General features: G+C 42.1%; 1 protein-coding gene across 1 annotated transcript in view; it reads right to left on the bottom strand.

Annotated features, from left to right (window-relative positions):
• CNTNAP2 (contactin associated protein 2) overlaps positions 1–19,896 on the bottom strand; it is a 2,300,337-nt gene that overhangs the window by 7,522 nt on the left and 2,272,919 nt on the right. Inside the window, exon 23 of the mRNA XM_063815738.1 lies at positions 3,899–3,979. Coding sequence (XP_063671808.1) covers positions 3,899–3,979 — 81 coding nt within the window. The remainder of the gene's footprint in view (positions 1–3,898; positions 3,980–19,896) is intronic.

Here is a 19,896-nt window from a genome sequence, read left to right as displayed (position 1 = left end):
ATATAAAAATATATAAATATATATATAAATATATAAATATATATATAAATATATAAATATATATATATTAAAAAATATATATATATTTTTTTGAGACGGAGTTTCACTCTTGTTGCTCAGGCTGGAGTCCAATGGCACGATCTGGGCTTACTGTAACCTCAGCCTCCCAGGTTCAAGCAATTCTCCTGTCTCAGCCTCCCGAGTAGCTGGGCTTACAGGCGCCCACCAGTACGCCCAGCTAATTTTTATATTTTTAGTAGAGACGGGGTTTCACCGTGTTGGCTAGGCTGGTCCTGAACTCCTGACCTCAGGTAATCCACCTGCCTCAGCCTCCCAAAGTGCTGGGATTATAGGCGTGAGCCGCTACGCCCGGCCACAATATTCTTTTAAATAGAATTTTAGCAAATCAAACCCAGCAATATGTAAAAAAGATCATGTATTATGATAGTGTTAATCCTAGGAATGCAAGTTTGGTTTAACATTAAAAAATAAAGCAATGTGATTTACCACATTGAGCAAATAAGGGGTAAAACAATATGATCATCTAAATAGATGTGGAACAAGCATTTGGAAAACTTCCAATACCCATTCATCATACAGCTTTCAGTAAACTATGAGTAGAAGAAACTTTCTCAATCTGATAAAGGACATCTGTTGGAAACCTACGGCCAATATCCTATTTCATAGTGAAAGATCAAACACATTCCCCTAACATAGGGAACAATGCAAAATTGTCAAATCTCAATATTTATTCACTTTTGTACTGAAAATCCTACCCGGTGCAATGAAACAACAAAAGGATATAGACTGGAAAGAAACAAGTAAAAAAAATCTCATTATTCTCAGATAAAATGCTTGTCTAGGTAGACAATTCTGAGGAATATACAAAAAAAGTTATTAGAACTAACAGCAAATTTAGCAAGGTCACAGAAGGCAAGGCTGATATAAAAGATCAATTATACTTTTATATGCCAGAGAGAGACACTTAGAAAATGAAATTAATGAAATAGTAATAATTGCACAAATTCAAAAGCTGTTCAAGACTTCGCATTGAAAACCACAATACGTTGCTGAGAGAAACTGATGAGACAAATAAACGTATAGATACACCATGTAAAGACAGAAATACTAAATATCGTTAAGATGTTCTAATGAACCTGTCTTGGCCTCTCAAAGTGCTGGGATTACAGGCGTGCGCCATCGTGCCTGGCCGGGATTAGCGAACTTACATTGTTTATTTCAAGACTTAGTATAAAGATACAACAGACCGGGAGCTATGGCTCACACCTGTAATCCTACCAGTTTTGCAGGCCGAGGTGGGTAGATCACAAGGTCAGGAGATTGAGACCATCCTGGCCAACATGGTGAAACCCTGTCTCTACTAAAAATACAAAAATTAGCTGGACATGGTGGTGCGTGCCTGTAATCACAGCTACTCGGGAGGTTGAGGCAGGAGAATCGCTTGAGCCAGGGAGTCGGAGGTTGCATGAGCCGAGATCGTGCCACTGTACTCCAGCCTGGCAACAGAGCAAGACTCCCATCTCAACAAAAAAAGATACAACAATAAAGCAAGCATGATATTGGCTAAGGAAAGATATATATAGACCAACAAAACAAAAAGCCCAGAAAATAGACACACACACACACATATGGTCAGTTGCTTTAACAAAAGTGCCAAGAAAATTCAATTGAGGAAAAGTATAGTTTTTTTTTTTTTTCAACAAATGGTCTTGGAATAACTAGATATTCATTTGGAAAATACTGACTTTGACTCTTCTCTCACACCATTTATAAACATTAACTCGAAGTGATTAAAGACCTGATGGCAAATGATAAAGTGATACAACTTCTAGAAGAAAGCTGAAAATCTTCAAAACCTTTGGGTAGGCAGACTTTTTAGATAGGACAAACCAACCACAAACTATAAAAAAGATTGGGGCCGGGCACGGTGGCTCACACCTATAATCCCAGCACTTTGGGAGGCTGAGGCGAGTGGATCACTTGAGGTCAGGAGTTGGAGACCAGCCTGGCCAACATGGTACAATCCCGTCTCTACTAAAAATACAAAAATTAGCCAGGCATGGTGATGCATGCCTGTAGTTCCAGCTACTCAGGAGGCTGAGGCAGGAGAATCGCTTGAACCCGGGAGGCGGAGATTGCAGTGAACTGAGATCACGCCACTGCACTCCAGCCTGGGCAACAGAAAGTGAGATCTGTCTCAAGAAAAATAAATAAATAAAAGTTATGGAGTTGTTACACTTATAGATGCATATTATACTTCAATTAAGTTCGTTTAAAAAAGCAAAAAACAGTGAGGATTGGGATCTTAATGGTAACAGGGATGTCAATATTGATCTACGCATGAGGCTCAGTGGCTATCCGAGGAGAGTCAAATTATTATGTAGCTGTCCACGGTGAGAAGAAAACACTGGAATATTTTAGATGCTACAGCTTGTTAATCTTCTGATACATTTTTAGTTTTTATTATTTTAATTGTGCAAATGTATGGGGTACATGAGAAAATTTGTTACACGTATATAAGGAATAGTGGTCAAGTCATAGTATTTAGGGGTTCATCAACCAAGTACAATACATTTTTGTTAGATATAGTCATCCTACCCTGCTAGCAAACCCTGCATTTGTTCCTTTTATCTTTCTTACTGTATGTTTGCACCCTGTAACCCACTTCTCTTCATTCTCCTTCCTCCTCCTGCTCAACTTTCCCAATCTCTGTTATGTGTTTTTCTTTCTACCTCCATGTGTGTAAATCTTTTAACTCCTGTGTATCAGTGAGAACATGCAATATTTGTCTTTTTGTGCCTAGCTTATTTCACTTAAAATAATGACCTCCAGTGATTTTCTGATAATTTTTATTATGATAACTGAAATCAGACTGGCATTTCCCTTTTCGTTTTTTTTTTTTTTTTTTTTTTTTGAGAAAGGTCTCAATCTGTCACCTAGACTGGAATACAGTGGTGTGATCTCAGCTCACTGCAACCTCTACCTCCCAGGCTCAAGCAATTCTCTTGTCTCAGGCTCCCGAGTAGCTGGGATTACAGGAATGCGCCACCACGCCTGGCTAACTTTTGTATTTTTAGAGATGGGGTTTCACCATGTTGGCCAGGCTGGTCTTGAACTCCTGACCTCAAATGATCCACCTGCCTCGGCCTCCCGAAGTGCTGGGATTACAGGCGTAAGCCACTGCACCCAGCATTCCTTTTCATTTTTTTATAGTACGCTATCCTGGACCATTTGGGATGCGAAAGGATAAGACTGAAAATTATCCGAGGGGGATAAAGAAATGTCCTGGCTGTGGTCACTACTACCTACTTAATTCTTCTGAGTCCGTCCAGCTTGCCACTGCTATTTGTTTTTTACAAGCCAGCATTAAAAAGTAGCCAGGTTACATTTACTATATTCTTTCTTTCTTTCTTTCTTTCTTTTTTGAGATGGAGTCTCACTCTGTTGCTCAGGCTGGAGTGCAGTAGTGCGATCTCGGCTCACCGCAACCTCTGCCTCCCAGGTTCAAGAAATTCTCCTGCCTCAGTATCCCGAGTAGCTGGGACTACAGGCATGAGCCACCATGCCCAGCTCCCAGCTAATTTTTGTATTTTTAGTAGATGTGGGGTTTTGCCATGTTGGCTAGGCTGGTCTCGAATTCCTGACCTCAGGTGATCTGCCCACCTCAGCCTCCCAAAGTGCTAGGATAACAGAGGTGAGCCACTGTGCCCGGCTATATTTACTATATTTCTTCACATCATATGTCATAATCTTTAAACAGCAAAATGAATAATGTAAAAACCTAGAAAACTTTTTGTCCTAGACTACTATGTTATTGACAACTATTACTTTCCATAGTTGAGTAGCCCCATATAAGCCTCCTCTAGACATCACCTACCTCCAATGATAGCCGAGTTTCTGTTGACTCCATTTCTTATAGCTTGGCCTTGTCCTGGATTATACGGAAAATCCGCACTGGCTGTACAGAAAGAAAGAAAGAGTCAAGTGTCAGAGTCAAGTATACTATTGATCCCAAATAATTTGATACCTATTTCTTCATGCAACTCTTCAACACTTCCTGTTTTCCCAAATGAAATCTCCATTTCAGATGGACCCGTCTTGCCATTGTCTCCCACAAGAATCACAACAGCCTCCATCCCTGTTCCTGCTGTTTCTCTTTGCACAAGGCCTAGGTAAACACGACTTCCCACTTGGAGCAATATTAGAGAATCCTAGAGCTACCTGAGCTGGCCTGCTCTAGTTCCACAGACAGACGAGTTTATGCATTTGAATATGTTTCTTACATTTGGTTGAAATCTGCTTCCCATCCACTTTTAACCCCATGCACAACTGGTGGCATTCAATGTATTTGTAGATGAGCTTTTTACAGCTACAGTATTAAAAAGTTTAAAAAGGAATCATTCCTTTAAACTTGTATTTTTCATGGCTGTAATAAGACACTGGCACACTTTAGGAATTTGTAAGGGGGTAATAATTCAAAACAGTTAAGAATATTAACTGCCTAGTGAATATTCTATTTCTTTCCCTATTACAAACGATAGAATCAGTTGTGTTAAATTTAGGTATTTCTCTAAGATAAAACAAATGTTAAGCCCGGTAAAGGCAAATAGATCCTGAAGTCCATCTGCAGGTCAGCAGACTATCTTCTGTCATCCATAGGACCTAATCCAACTTCAGAAACAATTCACATTTGTTGGTCTTCTGTTGGAGAAGTTAAGGTAAATCTTCCAACAGAAGCAGGTCACCTTAGTCTAAAGCAAGCTCTGGCTACTGGATGGCACCAGTTAAATGTAAAAAGAATTTAGAAGTACTTATTTGGTACAATGAAATGTGTACACACCAGGCAAACAGGTTTATGTTATGATTCAGGGAGAACATTGCTACATACTCCGTTTTCTAACACTAATTTATTCCTGGGCTATGGACTTCCAAGATTATCCAGGATAATGATGAAAAGCAGGTAGAGCCCTTTTTCCTCCTCTTCTCTTGGAAATATGGCAACCAAAAAGGGAGATTCCAGATTCTTTCAACACATGTGATTTAATCCTTTCTCTTTTAGACTTGATATTCTTTTTTTGTGTGTGTGTGGGGTGGGGGGGGGGGGGCGGGGGCTGTGTGGGGAAAGGGTCTCACTCTGTTGTCCAGGCCGGAGTGAGTGCAGTGGTGTGATCTTGGCTCGCTGCAACCGCTGCCTTGCAGGCTCAGGTGATTCTCCTGCCTCAGCCTCCCAAGTAGTTGGGATTACAGGCACCTGCCACCACGCCTGGCTAATTTTTGTATTTTTAGTAGAGACAGGGTTTCACCATGTTAGCCAGCCTGGTCTCAAACTCCTGATCTCAAGTTATCCACTCACCCTGGCCTCCCAAAATGCTGCAGTTACAGGCATGAGCCACTGCACCTGGCCAGACTTGATATTCTTGTTTAGGACCAGGAAAATTATACTTTTTAGATAGATATGTATATATATTCCAAATTATCTCAACTATCAGTTGACTGAGTAAAAGCACAGACACTAAGAAAGCTACAAATGAAAGTGAACTTAACTCTTGAGTATTCAAGGATTTCATATTCCCCAAGTCTTTAACTGGGGGATGCAAAAGAGACCACTGATGGTTTTTGCTTGTTTTAACTGGCTCAATCCTTTTTTTTTTTTTTTTTTTTTTTTTTTTTTTTAAAGATTTGGTCTTGCTGTGTTGACCAGGCTGGAGTGCAGTGGCACAATCATGGCTCACTGCAGCCTGGACCTCCCAGGCTCAAGTGTTCCTCCTGCCTCAGACTCCTGAGTAGCTGGGACCACAGCCATGCACTATCACACCTGGCAAATTTTTTAATTTTTTGTAGAGATGGGGTTTCCCTATGTTGCCCAAGCTGGTCTTGAATTCCTGGGCTCAAACGATCCTCCCACCTTGGCCTTTCAAAGTGCTAGGATTACAGGTGTGAGCCACCATGCCCGGCCAATTGGTCCAATCCTAAATCCAGTTAGCTAGGCAGGGAAATGGGGAGAGCCAACACGTAGTACAGTGTAGTCAGCTACTTTCCCATCAGCTCACTTTCCCATTTCCCTTCAGGATTTTCTGGGGTAGGTAGTGTGGATTAATATTCCCAATCCCAAATGTCAGCCCAAGAATGCAAAGATCTTTCATTTATTAGGCTTATCATCAGATATAAGATTAATCCTAAAATTATCCTGTGGGAATAAAACTGGTTTATATAAAAACATATAATAAAAACCTTGGCTTTCTTTTTTAAACCTGAATCTTCTCTTCAAATTTATTCATTTACTTATTCACTAAATCTTTATAGAATGCCTACTATATGTCAGACTTCATTCCAAGTGCTGAGGATATACAGTGAACAATAAAATAGACAAAGAATAAAGTTCTTTAGCTAATGAGAACTTCTTAGTCTGACATGGTCTGTTTATTCTACGCATCCTTGAAGAGTTTGGTTTATATAGTCTTTAGATTATATACTGAAGCATGGATGTGGTTTCAATTATGAACTTGTCCATTTACAGTAAATTGCCTGATAAGTCATGCTACCCATAAACCATAAGCACAGGAAGATTTGGTTATGAATGTATACAATTCCCTGGCATAAGCCACCCTTCAAAGACCAAAAGCTATTTTTCAGGAATGAAAACTTGCACCGTTACTGCCCATCTTTTCCAGACCTTTTGACATTATAATTACTCTTCTCTGGACACTATTTAGTCCATATCCTTCTAGAAAGTCACCAAGCTTGTGAATAGTCTAGCTAAAATTAGAACCCAGGTGTAGGGTTCGTTCCAAAGTCAACAATCTTCTCTACCCTGCCTTTTGAAGGCTAGAAAGGGACAAGGAGTTGAAGGGTTGAGGAGGTCCCAGCTTGCAGACAGTTTGGCTTGGGTTGGGACTATGGGAGGAGGAGCCCTTTTAGGTGATGAGGAATTAATTAGTTTTGTATTGGACATATTGAGTTGGAGGTGCTAATAGGGCACCCAGGTGGAGATATTTACTAGATATTTGGATACTTTGTGAGTGATATTTCCTGTCTCCTTTTGATAAAGGCAGAAATTTCCTGACCTCCTTTTTCTTTGTCTTCCCTTACCCCCTGCCCCGTCATGACCTTCTTTCTTTCTTTCTTTCTTTTTTGAGACGGAGTCTCGCTGTGTCCCCCAGGTTGGAGTGCAGTGGCACGATCTCGGCTCACTGCAAGCTCTGCCTCCTGGGTTCACGCCATTCTCCTGCCTCAGCCTCCCGAGTAGCTGGGACTACAGGCGCCCGCCAACATGCCCGGCTAATTTTTTGTATTTTTAGTAGAAACGGGGTTTCACCATGTTAGCCAAGATGGTCTCGATCTCCTGACCTTGTGATCTGCCGGTCTTGGCCTCTTAAAGTGCTGGGATTACAGGCGTGAGCCACCGCACCCGGCCGACCTTCTTTAAATGATATGTACCTTCAAAATATATTAAGTATAGTGATAAAAAATTACAATGGTAGGCCAGGCACGGTGCGTCCGAGGCAAGTGGATCATGAGGTCAAGAGATCGAGACCATCCTGGCCAACATGGTGAAACCCCGTCTCTACTAAAAATACAAAAATTAGCTGGGCATGATGGCGTGCGCCTGTAGTCCCAGCTACTCGGGAGGCTGAGGCAGGAGAATCACTTGAACCTGGGAGGCAGAGGTTGCAGTGAGCTGAGATCGTGCCACTGCACTCCAGCCTGGTGACAGAGTGAGACTGTCTCAAAAAAAAAAAAAAAAAAATTAGCTGTGCATGGTGGCACGTGCCTGTAGTCCCAGCTACTCAGGAGGCTGAAACAGAGAACTGCTTGAACCGCTTGAACCTGGGAGGCGGAGGTTGTAGTGAGCCGAGATTGCACCACTGCACTCCACCCTGGCGACAGAGCGAGACTCCATCTCAGAAAAAAAAAAAAAAAAAAATTACAATGGTAATCTGGTTCCCTTGAGGTTACGGATAAAAACAGTAGCAGAACATACGGAGACAGTGGAAGGAGTTACCTGAGATGACGCAAGGAGAATGACAAGAGCAAGGGAGGAACATTTAAAAATATTCCACGATTTTTTGGGGTGTAAGTCTGAACTCCTTGGCATAGGGAAGAAAGACTCCCTTGAGCTGGATTTCTCTCCTGCCCCTTCCTTCCTGGGGTCACTTTTCCAACTCAACATTCTAGGTATAGGTGATATGGACAGGAGGCAGGGAAATACTGGGTAGAAGAGGGTGGAGTCCCTGGCAAGGGTTCCACACACAAACCTGAGCCCACAGCCCTAAATGAGAAATTCACAGCCCTGTTTTCCCACCCAAATGCTGCTTTTTCCAAAACCACCCTGGCCTGCCATGCCCCCCAATCCTGTAACCATAAAAACCCCAAGCTCCACTGGCAGAGGAGCAGAGCAGCGTGGCAGAGGAGAGAAGAGAACAAGCGGCTGAACATCAAGAGGAGAAGCAGCATCTGAATGTTGAAGAGGTAACTGGAGAGTTGGAAAGCAGTTTCGCTGAGGATGACTGAAGAGAATTATCTTCCCATTTCATCCCTTTCCAGCTCCCCATCCCACTGAGAGCCACCTCCATCACTCAATAAAACTGTGTGACCTGATTCTTCCTGGATGCCAGACAAGGACCTGGGTACCAAGAGGGCAGGGGGTAAAAGTCTGTCACCCTGTCTCCAATGAGCTGGTTAACACTTAGCCATCCCCAGACAGTAACTGCTAAAACAGCATTAATTGTAACATACCCCTAGACGCTGCTGTGGGGCTGGAGACCAAAAGTGTTCACCCCAGCGGCGGCACCCACTTGCCTGTGTGCTCGCCCTCCCGCAAAAGGTTTGAGTGAGCTGTACCCCTGTTGCAAGTCCAGTGAAGGGGTCTAGGGAACTCTCCCATCTCATAGGAGTTCCTGATGCCTCCAGTTGACACACCTTTTCTCTGCCATATGGCACTCTGTCTGGACATCTGGTTTACTATCCTTTTCTTTGTCCATCAGATCTTACCACTTTCCTGAAAGTATCCTCAGCGACCTCAGACTGTGTGTCCCTTTTCTCAATAGGAATAATCTTAATTCTTGTGACTTCTTACATGACAGTCATCCTCTTCAAGTCAGAGACCAATCTTAATCATGTTTGCAGTTCCAGTGACTAACAATGCAGTAGCAAGGGCTAAATGGATGTTCATTGGCTGGCATAATTAAAATCAGTTGCTTAAGAGGTATGTAAACATCGGTAGCTTCTTCTGATAACAAAACCTTCTATGCAGGTAGAATTTTGAAAGTCAGATGCCTAGTCTCAACTAAATCCTTACAGTGAGGCAGGTTTCTTATTCTTCCTAACAAAGGAGATGGACATATTGAATATAGAAAATATATTAGTGACTCCTAGTCCGCTGGACTTTGGTTATTGTTAGAAAACAACTTGTAGAAAACCCTCAGGTCAGGAATCCTTATACATTTCAAGGGCAAAATCTTTTGTTTGTTTAGTGTGAGCACTCCTATTTTCCTGGATTTATTTATGCTGTAAGCCTGGTTGTCCTAATGCATGTGAGTGCTTACCCCCTTGAGGCAAAGCCATTTTATTCTGGCAATCAACACAATTGCTATTTTGATAGATACATTTTATTGCCACTGTCCTTTCCCCTGGGAACCAACATCCTCTTGGAAATGCGCACAGAGAAAAACGGAGACCAAGAAACATGACTGAGACACGGATAATAAAGCTCACCTATTCTACTGCTAACATCCACGTTCCCCTCACCCAGCTTGCTGGGAGAGCTGAACAATTTTAGTGGTGTTGGAGTATCAAGGAACCTATACTTTGGGAAACAGTGAGTAGGTCCAAATTTGGCGTGTTAATTTAAAACAGACTAGCTATAACATTCTCAAGACCAGTCTTTCATCAAATAAGCACAGACTCTATTCAACATACTTCTCTTCCGGATCCCCAAATGACACTCCATGTTAACCACCAAAGCATGGTGCCATTCCAGTCTGATTTAGAGTCTTATAAAAGCCCACATATTTCTGCATATTTCCCTTGCACGTGTCCTTCTTGTGTGTAGTCATCCGTGTTCCTGTATTTGTAGACCATGTTTCCATTGCACCACTCAGAGATTAGCTCTCCTCCCCTCCTCCACCGAGCACAGGCCAGGCAGGACATATTGCTGGAGGAATTGATGATGGGAGATTCTTCTCCCAGGAACGTACTTAGTAAACATCCTGCCTAAGGCTTTAGCGCCCACACACATATGCACTACTATGCTCCTCACCCAAGGAGAAGGCAGATATATTATCGGTCCTCAAACATATTCAGACATGGCTGCAGTCACACCTTAACACACAGATGCGCTTCCCTTCCACTGTCTTTGTCTCCCGTATGAGAAGCAGTCTGAGAGCTCACTACAGTACATTTTCCCTTCTTTCATTTTCAAGTTAAGAAAAATCCCCCAAAATAACAAACAAACATACTTTGTAAGGACAGTCATATGTTGGAACTGGGTGAGTAAAAGTATACTTTCGTTTTCCAAAAAAGAATATACAATATGACAGTTTCGTTCCATTTCTAAAGGTGTTTCACCCATCTCTCCACTACATTCCTGAAAGGCTTTGCTGTGACAGCAAGATGACCAAGGAGTGAGCACCTCACATCTGTGTGCTGGGCAGGGGTGCGGGTGATGTCCTTCCCTTGGCCGCTGGGGCAAGAGGGACTCTTTTTTTTTTTTTTTTTTTTGAGACAGAGTCTCGCTCTGTCACCCAGGCTTGAGTGCAGTGGTGCGGTCTTGGCTCACTGCAAGCTGCAGCTCCCGGGTTCACGCCGTTCTCCTGCCTCAGCCTCCCGAGTAAGAGGACTCTTGAATGACAGTGACAAGTTCTGAACTCCCAACATTAAACAACAAAGGCCACATAGGTTGTTTAGATGCAATGACTGGTAAAGCTCTAACTTCTAAGATTATGTGAAGTGAGTCATCATTTGGACTAGAGTTTCCTCAAACACAAAGCTTTCTAGGGCCCAGTCCAACTCTGAATTCTATGACCATGCAGCAACTTTCAAAGGCAAAGTTGCAAAAATGGCAGAAGATCAAGTGGCTAGTTGAGGTAGAACTGGCCCAGAAGTGCTTTTCTTCCATTGTGGAGTCCAAAACATTTCGTGTTGATTTATGTGAAATTCAAATTTCGGGAACAAGCTGTTTAGGAAATAATAATAGCACTTCCTGCAAGTCAGGCCCTGTTCTCCTTTTCATGCTAACTCATTTAATCCTCATGTGAGCCTTGACACATTCATCCCATTTTGGAAGGATAAAAACTTGTTTGAGGTCACACAACCAGGAAATGGTGGAGCTAGTATTTGAACCCAGAAGTTGGCTCCAGAAACCATTCATTAAACACTCAGCTGAATTGTCTCTGATGAGAAGGCATCCGTCTCTACCAGCTCTATCAAATGACAACAGCATTGTAGGGTCTTAAGGCAACCAACCAATTTAGCCCAACTGCTTTATCTGTGGTTGGTGGGCTGTCTGGGGAAGCCAACGGAATCTAAAGGCTTCTGACTGTGTTTGCTTTTCTTCAGAAGCTGAGTGTGGAGACATTTTATCTGACAAAGGATAATTACACGTGACGGCAGCGTCAGCTGAGCAACGTGTCAAGCTAAGAACTGAGCCCACGTTGCAGAAGCACAGAAATCCGACCTTCCCTTGGTGACACATACAGACCCCTGATGGGCCAAAGCAGCACAGAGAGAATGGCCCATTACCTTTACAGAAACACTCATGAAACCAGGAATCGTGCAAATTGTGCTTTAAAATATTATATTGAATATAACTTTTGATTCCATTTACAGAATATGAAAAAATTATAAAACAAGTTTCAGGGCAGATGCTTAAGTACTAGAAATTGATTTAAAAGACAGCTATAGGCTGGGCGCCGTGGCTCATGCCTGTAATCCCAGCACTTTGGGAGGCCGAGGCGGGCGGATCATGAGGTCAGGAGATCGAGATCATCCTGGCTAACACGGAGAAACCCCATCTCTACAAAAAATACAAAAAATTAGCCAGGCGTGGTGGTGGGTGCCTATAGTCCCAGCTACTCAGGAGGCTGAGGCAGGAGAATGGCATGAACCCGGGAGGTGGAGGTTGGAGCGAGCCAAGATTGCGCCACCGTACTCCAGCCTGCACGACAGAGCGAGACTCCATCTCAAAAAAAAAAAAAAAAAAAAAAAAAAAAATTAGCCAGGCCTGGTGGCACACGCTTATAGTCCCAGCTACTTGAGAGGCTGAGGCAGGAGAATTGCTTGAACCCGGGAGGTGGAGGCTGCAATGAGCTGAAATCATGCCACTACACTCCAGCCTGGACAACAGAATGAGATTCCATCTCAAAAAAAAAAAAAAAAAAAGTAAGAACAGAATATTAAAAAGAGATTTGAATTCTTTAGCCTATAATTTCTTGTCTGTCCTAGTGAATAAGGAGAAAGTTTTTTTTTTTTTTTAACTACAGAAGATAAATTTGGTGGTTGTGGTTCTTATTTACTAAGTTTCAAAATATTTAGGCTCAGAAACCAATTGCAAACAAAACATATTGAAGTGCATATAAAAATAAATTGAAATATCTAACATAAAACCCCCCAAAATGAAAGGCTCTGGAAGCTTCAGGTTGTCATATATCAGAGACAAAAAAATTAGATCATATCTGACATCTCCTAGAGAAAATATCTCCATGGAAACCACTGGAGTTTCAGCATCTAAAGTAATAATTTGAGACACTTCAACAAAACTGCTGCTATTAATTATAATTTAATTTAAATTGCAACATTATTTTTACAGTGGGTCCGGGCTAGATGAGGTATCTCTGCCTTTGTTCTTAGCTTCTTTGTTTTATTACATTTTATTCTGTTTTCAAATCTGAGTTATATAGCAGAAAATGATTGTTTTTCTTAAATAATGTTTTTAGCCATTCACTATTGATATTTCTGAAACAGATATGAAAACAAATGTTATCGACTAAGATGCTGAAGATAGAAGGGACATTGTTTTATTTTAAGAGAGGATCCCTGCTAATCACATTTTTGGGAGGGAGCGATTTCTCTAAGTCAGCAGGTTTTTCCGTAGGCAGAGAATTATGCGGCATGTACTGACATGTCCTGAGTTTCACATTTCTCTCTCTACCCTTCACTTCCTAGTTTCTAAAAAAAAAAGTAGCCAGCCAGCATTTCCAATTTCAAACAGGGGAAGGTGATTGTGACTTTTTGGCTCCTGACTTGAAAAGTTAAACAAGCCTTACATTTCCAGCTTCTTAAAGGAATGAGAAAGTGGCAGCTGCTTTCATGATTGTCCAAGATCCAGTGACCAAAAGAGGTCGAGTGAAGAGAAACAGAATAAACAAATTTGTCGTCATCGGCTATATGTTATGATTGTTTAAACCAACTTTTATATGAAAGGACTGAGTGGGCAATTGATTCCATTGTACTCCCTCTTTCCATCAGTTACTTAGTTAACTTCTGAATTGTCTCAATTGCCTTTCAGGAAAAAGATTTCTTAATGCTCTCAGAGTAGGCTGACACATTGCACTCTTTTGTCTGATTAATGATAAAGAGGTATTTTAATTGAAAATAGCTCATTAGGCCGGGCACAGTGGCTCACGCCTGTAATCCTAGCACTTTGGGAGTCTGAGGCAGGCAGATCATGAGGTCAGGAGATCGAGGCCGTCCTGCTTAACACGGTGAAACCCCGTCTCTACTAAAAAATACAAAAAATTAGCCGGGCGTGGTGGCAGGTGCCTGTAGTCCTAGCTACTCGGGAGGCTGAGGCAGGAGAATGGCATGAACCCGGGAAGTGGAGATTGCAGTGAGCCGAGATTGTGCCACTGCACTCCAGCCTGGGCAAAAGAGCAAGACTCCATCTCAAAAAAAAAAAAAAAAAAAAAGAAAAAAGAAAAAAATAGCTCATTATTAATATATTCTCAGACTTTGTATTTCATAAAATAAACACGAAGGTAAGGTATTTGGTGTCCATTTTCATGTGAGATAAATGTCTTGTTATTTCTCAGGTGGGCAAATTGTTCCAGTCCTAATGTTTGGTTATAATTGTTTATAAATCAATGGTCAAAGTTATTGTAAAATATTGTGGGCACTTGTAAAGTATTGATTGTGACAGCTGGCCTTTATAGATTCTGTAGTTCCACAACCTCTCTACAGTTAAGGAGGCAAAAATGCAGAATGGATGATAACTGGGTTAAAGCCACATGGCTGGTGGGTGCCAGAGTCGCTGCTACGAGGACGAGGTCTTTCGACTCCTCATTCAGGACTCTCTCATGTATCTTACTGTAGTTCTCAGGGTGAACCTTGAAAGTCTGGATCAGAGAGCCTCACTGCCAGGAGCAGCTATCCAGCTGGCCCTCCACATCCACAGGTTCCCCAACCGTGGATTCAACCAAACTCGGATCAAAAATATTCAGGAAAAAAAGTTTCAGCTGTACTGAACATGTACAGATATTTTTTTCTTGTCATTGTTCCCTAAACAATCCAGCATAACAAATCTTTTTTTTTTTTTTTTTTTTGTGACGGAGTCTCACTCTGTCGCCCAGCCTGGAGTGTAGTGGCACAATCTCAGCTCACTGCAACCTCCACTTCCCGGGTTCAAGTGAGTCTCCTGAGTGGCTGAAATTACAGGCATGTGCCACCATGCCCGGCTAATTTTTGTATTTTTAGTAGAGATTGGGTTTCACCATGTTGGTTAGGCTGGTCTCGAACTCCTGACCCCGTGATCTGCTTGCCTCAGCCTCCCAAAGTGCTGGGATTACAGGCGTGAGCCACCGCGCCTGGCCAACAACTCTTTACATAGCATTTATGTTGTATTAGGTATTACAAGTAATCTACAAGAGACACTTTAAAGTATATGGGAGGGTGTGTGTAGGTTGTATGTAGGTATTTACCACACTATTTGCTATCAGAAACTTGAGGATCTGTGGATTTGGGTGTCTTTGGGGGTCCTGGAACCAATCTCCTGTGAACACTGGGGCAGGTACTGGACCACTTGGTTAACAGTGCCGTATGGCTCTTCGTTGAGGTTTGTCGCGGCTTCTTTTCCTCTCCGCTGCAGGGAGTTTATGAATTCATGCTGATGTTAACGGGAGTGCAAGAAGGAAGAAGCCCCAAATCTAGGGGAATAGAAATTCGGGAAGTGCCATTTAAACCCCAGTCTGAGGGAAAACGCTGTTTCTCCTGCTGCACAGTTTCCAGAATGCGCGTGGCAGCAGCAGGGTTCCCCGGAAGGGGCTGTCACTTCCTATGCATGCAGGGCTCTGAATGTCAGGGACAAAGGGCTCTGCACTTGTGTAACTGGTGGGTTCTTTGGCCTTGAAAAAGTTACTGAACCTCCTTAGGCTTTTTCTTCAATTTCTATCTCAGTCTGAGATGCCTTTGGGGGAGAGCACTCTGATTCAGAGCTTTCAAACATTAAGGGGCATACAGATGCCCTAAGCTCTGGTAAAAATGCTGCTTCTGCCTGAGTTGGTCTTGGGTGGGGGACCTGGGCATCTGTATTTCTAACAGGCTCCCAGAGTGCTTGAATACCTGCCTCACTTTCAGTTGCAGAAATTTAATGTAGACCATTGGTGACTCAGGTCTCCAGCTGCTCGTGTGTGTGTGTGTGTTTTAATTTAAAGCAGTGTCTGAGAGGGAGCTGAAATTATTCCTTCTGAGAACCTTGTCCTTTTTCCCTTGGCCGAATCATTTGTGTGAATTTAATGATTTGCCTGCCAGAATGCCCCACAGTTCGACTCCGTTAGTTCTATTTCTTTTTAGTGTTGTGAAAGCAATAATAGGAACACTGTGTTAATTTCAGAGAGAATTCTTTACTATTATTTTGAATGTTGGAGGGGGGGAGTTTATTACAGTTTAGGAAAAAACAGCCAAAGAGTTTAATAAATGGTTATCTTAGTATGACCTTGGATACCTTTCCTGGTTCAAAGCAAAAATACAAGTTGAATCTCTGAAGCAAGTTTATCAGGGAGGAAAAATATTGGGATGTTGGCATTTAGGTTCTTGATGCTATGGATGTGTTTAAAGGCATATATGAGAGAAAACAGATGCATTTTAAAATTTTCTTTTTAGAGACAGGGTCTTGCTATGTTGCTCAGGCTGATCTTGAACTCCTGGACTCATGTAGCTGGGACTATAGGCACGTGCCACTGCGCCTGGCTAGACATATTTTTAAAAATACTGTACCGTGGATTTTTTTTGAAGTTTATGGATTTGTTTTTTGACAAAACATTCTTACTGCTGGTTCTGCTGCTGCATGGGTGCAATGCGGGACACAGCCAGATCAGGGTGGAAAGCCTGAAGCCATACGGGCATATTATAGTATGTCAGACAGCCTCGGTGACTGCCTCTGGCTTTATGGAATGCTGTGTCTCAGATATGGGTGCTCACCAAGTTTTGGGAACACACCTGCTATACAGGAGTCTCAGTTAAGAGAACTTGTGGTTTCCTTATTAGCAAAGCAGTATTAGCAAGAATTGGTTGTTTGCTGAGTCATAGAAATAGCCCCAGTTTCTAGGGAGAGGGTGGCTGAGAAAATTATGAGAGTTAAAAGAGGAAAGCAACCAATTATAGTAAGTCAAAAAGGGATATTTTAAGGACACTCTCTGATGTATTTCACCTTTCCTCTTAGGCAGTGGTCAGGGATTCACACAATTCATAAGATGAAAGTCTTCAGGAGACCCTGGATCTATTGTCTTCAGACTTCTGCAGAGAAACACATCCCCTGGGCATTATGCAATTATCAGTAAGGGCTTTGGACTTCCATGATGTATGGCTTGGGAGCTCGGTGAAAATAACATTTTATCACCTTAAGTCTACTCAAGAGATGTGCTTCATCATTTGTGAGAATACTTAGGCGCATGTTATTTTAGGAATCAAGCAAGGATGAAGGGATTCCTTTTACTCTCCCTCTGTGGAAATTTCTAGTAAATTCAAAGGCCATACTTTGGCTGTGGATGGACCCTTTGGAAATGGCTGAATATTATTGATTTGCTTTGTCATCCTGTGTCTTTCAAAGGAGTTCAGTGAATAATTAAATATTTTTAAATGCTTTTTATCTTCTGCTGGAACCTCGGTAACTCAGCTTGCAGAAGATGCTGTTTTCAGCTTTACACGATGAATGTGCTTCTGCGCTCTGTGGACCAGTTCTGCCAATAGGCATGGGATGTTTGTGTTGTAACTGCTATTTCATCAAAATGTGAGGTTGATCCTTTCTATTCTTAAGTTTTCAGAAACTAGTATAATACATAGATAAGGAGCGTTGCCGAGAACATGGTGGAGTCACCCAGACCACAGACAGCTGACCAGATTCTGTCTCCACTGTGCGGTTAGAAGGGGGGCATGGGCAAACCTAAAGTGCTTTTAAAAATTAATTCTACACATATTTTAAGTCTTTTATGAATGCCCAGTTGGGCTCTTGGTTTTGAAATACTCTTTTCGGTTGCATTAGCACAAGGGAAATTTATAATTCCAATCGCAAGACAATGTATTTTCTTCCAAGAAGGCTGACTTCAGAGAACTGAGTATAAAAGCTCCATGCTAAATATGCTTCCATTGTTGTCTGAGCTGTTCTCTTCTTGAGTTAACCTGAGATCTCACAAGACAACTAGTTTTGCTTCCTGACAGGTGAAATGGCAAATGGCCATCAAGGAGAAACTGATGAAACAAATTATCCTTGGTTATTAAAGCTTCCTGATGGTTCCCCACACCATTCCTCCCTGGTACTGGCTCACATCATTATAAAGATAGCGTGATAAAGTCCTGGCATGAGCCGTGTGGCTCTGTCACAGTTCTTCTCATTCATGTCAACGGAGTGTGAAAAAATATTTAATTGGCTCTAGCAGCCTTGGGGATGATTTATTCCTTGTCAAAAAGGGGAATGTGGAACAAGAAAAAGCAAAGTGTATTTAGTAGCAGGGATTTCACCAACAGGTATGCAAATTACATATCCTTCCAGACTTCTGCATTATATTTAAAGGGTGATAGAAAATAGTAAGACAGTTCAGAATAAAGAACTGGAATTATATGTTTTACTCAAAAATTTTCATTAAGAGGAAGGAATAGTGGGAAAAAAATAACTGAATCTGAAATATATGCATTTTCCACTTCATAATGCTAGTCTCTGCATACTTTAGAGTAAGGTGCTATAAACTCAGTCCCCATTGCTTCACAATCCTGATGCACACCAGGAATCCTCTGGGATGGGGAACAGGCATTGGGATTTGTGAAAAGCTCCCCAGGTGACTGATGTGCAGCCAGGGTTGTGCACCGCACTTCTGTGGCCACCCAGTCAGTGTTTGCTGAGGGAATGAATACATTTATTTTCTCCGAGCTGCATTTTCCTTATCTTTAAAATGTGGCTGATAATGTCCACTTTGCCTACCACATGTGGCCATTCCAGGATAAAACAAAATCATGCATTAAAGCATTTCAACAAATAAAATAGTTTATAAATTTATCACTACTTTTATCTGTATCCTTTCCAGTTTTCTAAAAGTTAAAATTCCCAAGTCAATGATTGAAAATCATTTTAGCATGTTTAAAGGGGAATTTCCAAAACAATTCATCTTATTTTCTATGTTTAAAATAACTGTACCCCACATTCATATGGCTATTTATGTACAATGACATTTCAACATAAAGCTGATTTTAATTTTTTAAAAGTCTTTCAGCGTTGCTCTCAGGAACAAACTCAACAGCAGAATTAGGAATCTGCATCCGTCTTTAGAATTTCTGAATAGTCTATGCAGAGCACGTGGAATCAGACAAAGATCTCAAAGGAGTGAAGCGAGTGAAGCAATTTATCATGTTTAGTTATTGGTATTTATACAGGGACTTTTCTCTGAAAAGCATGTGGTGATGGGTTAATAACCTCATCAGGATAATGCTTCTGCAACTGTAGAGATCATAGCAAGGACATAAGGTGCTGATTGGCCAGCAGAGGTGGAACTAACATTTCCAGGTGGTGACTGACAGAGATTCCCCTGGGAGAATTCACACCTGGGAATTCTGACAATTGTCTTTTTAAATGAGGCCGTAAAAGAAGTGATGGCGGATAATTTAGAGGGTGTTGTGCCCCTCTGAGTGCCTCCATAGCTGAGTGATATGGTGCTGTAACAGATGCATGATACTTAAGAATACTCAAAAATGCGGTACAGTAGGAAGCATCTGAATGGGGGATCGCTGGGGGTAAGGAAAGACACACAAGTCAAGGGATAACACTGAGCTCAACTCGCCTCCATTTTCATGGGCTACTCATAGCATTCCTGTAGCACGAGCATGACGCAAAAATGAATACTGTGACTTGCTGGAGTCAGTGGTTCCGCCATCAACAGAGAAGTCACCATGGCAACATGTACAACCGCGTTGCCCCGCACTTAGCCAGCCCCACGTGACACAGGCTAACAGCTGCAATGATTTCCAGGCACAGACCCCAGGAAAATGCACCTTTGAGTGCCATGCCGGGTGGGGTGGGGGTCGGAGGGTGGACAGCCCAGGGAGAAGAACGGGACAGAGTCCTAACCTCCCTGGGGTTCAAAATCTATCGTAGGGGATGAAGGGAAAGAAAGGTAGAGGAAAATTAGGAATGAAAGAAATTCGCGGCAGGGGAAAAAACAATGACCTTAGAGATAGTTCCAAAGCTGGATGTTTGTGCCGGTTTTGCTTTTTTATCACTGGAGTTTCAGAGAGTTAAGTGATCCTGGTTAAGACAGAGCAGAAGTCTTTGAATAAAGGCAGCCCCTGACACGGCCAGGCCTGTGGAGCCACTAGAAAGCAGCCCGTCTACACAGAGGATGGCCTGTGAGGTGTTGGATGCTGAAGGGGAATCCAACCCTGCTGCCAGTCATGTTTAGC

Source organism: Pan troglodytes, chromosome 6 (genome assembly GCF_028858775.2).
Source record: "Pan troglodytes isolate AG18354 chromosome 6, NHGRI_mPanTro3-v2.0_pri, whole genome shotgun sequence".
Classification (NCBI taxonomy): domain Eukaryota; kingdom Metazoa; phylum Chordata; class Mammalia; order Primates; family Hominidae; genus Pan; species Pan troglodytes.
This window is presented reverse-complemented; position numbering and strand designations above follow the sequence as displayed.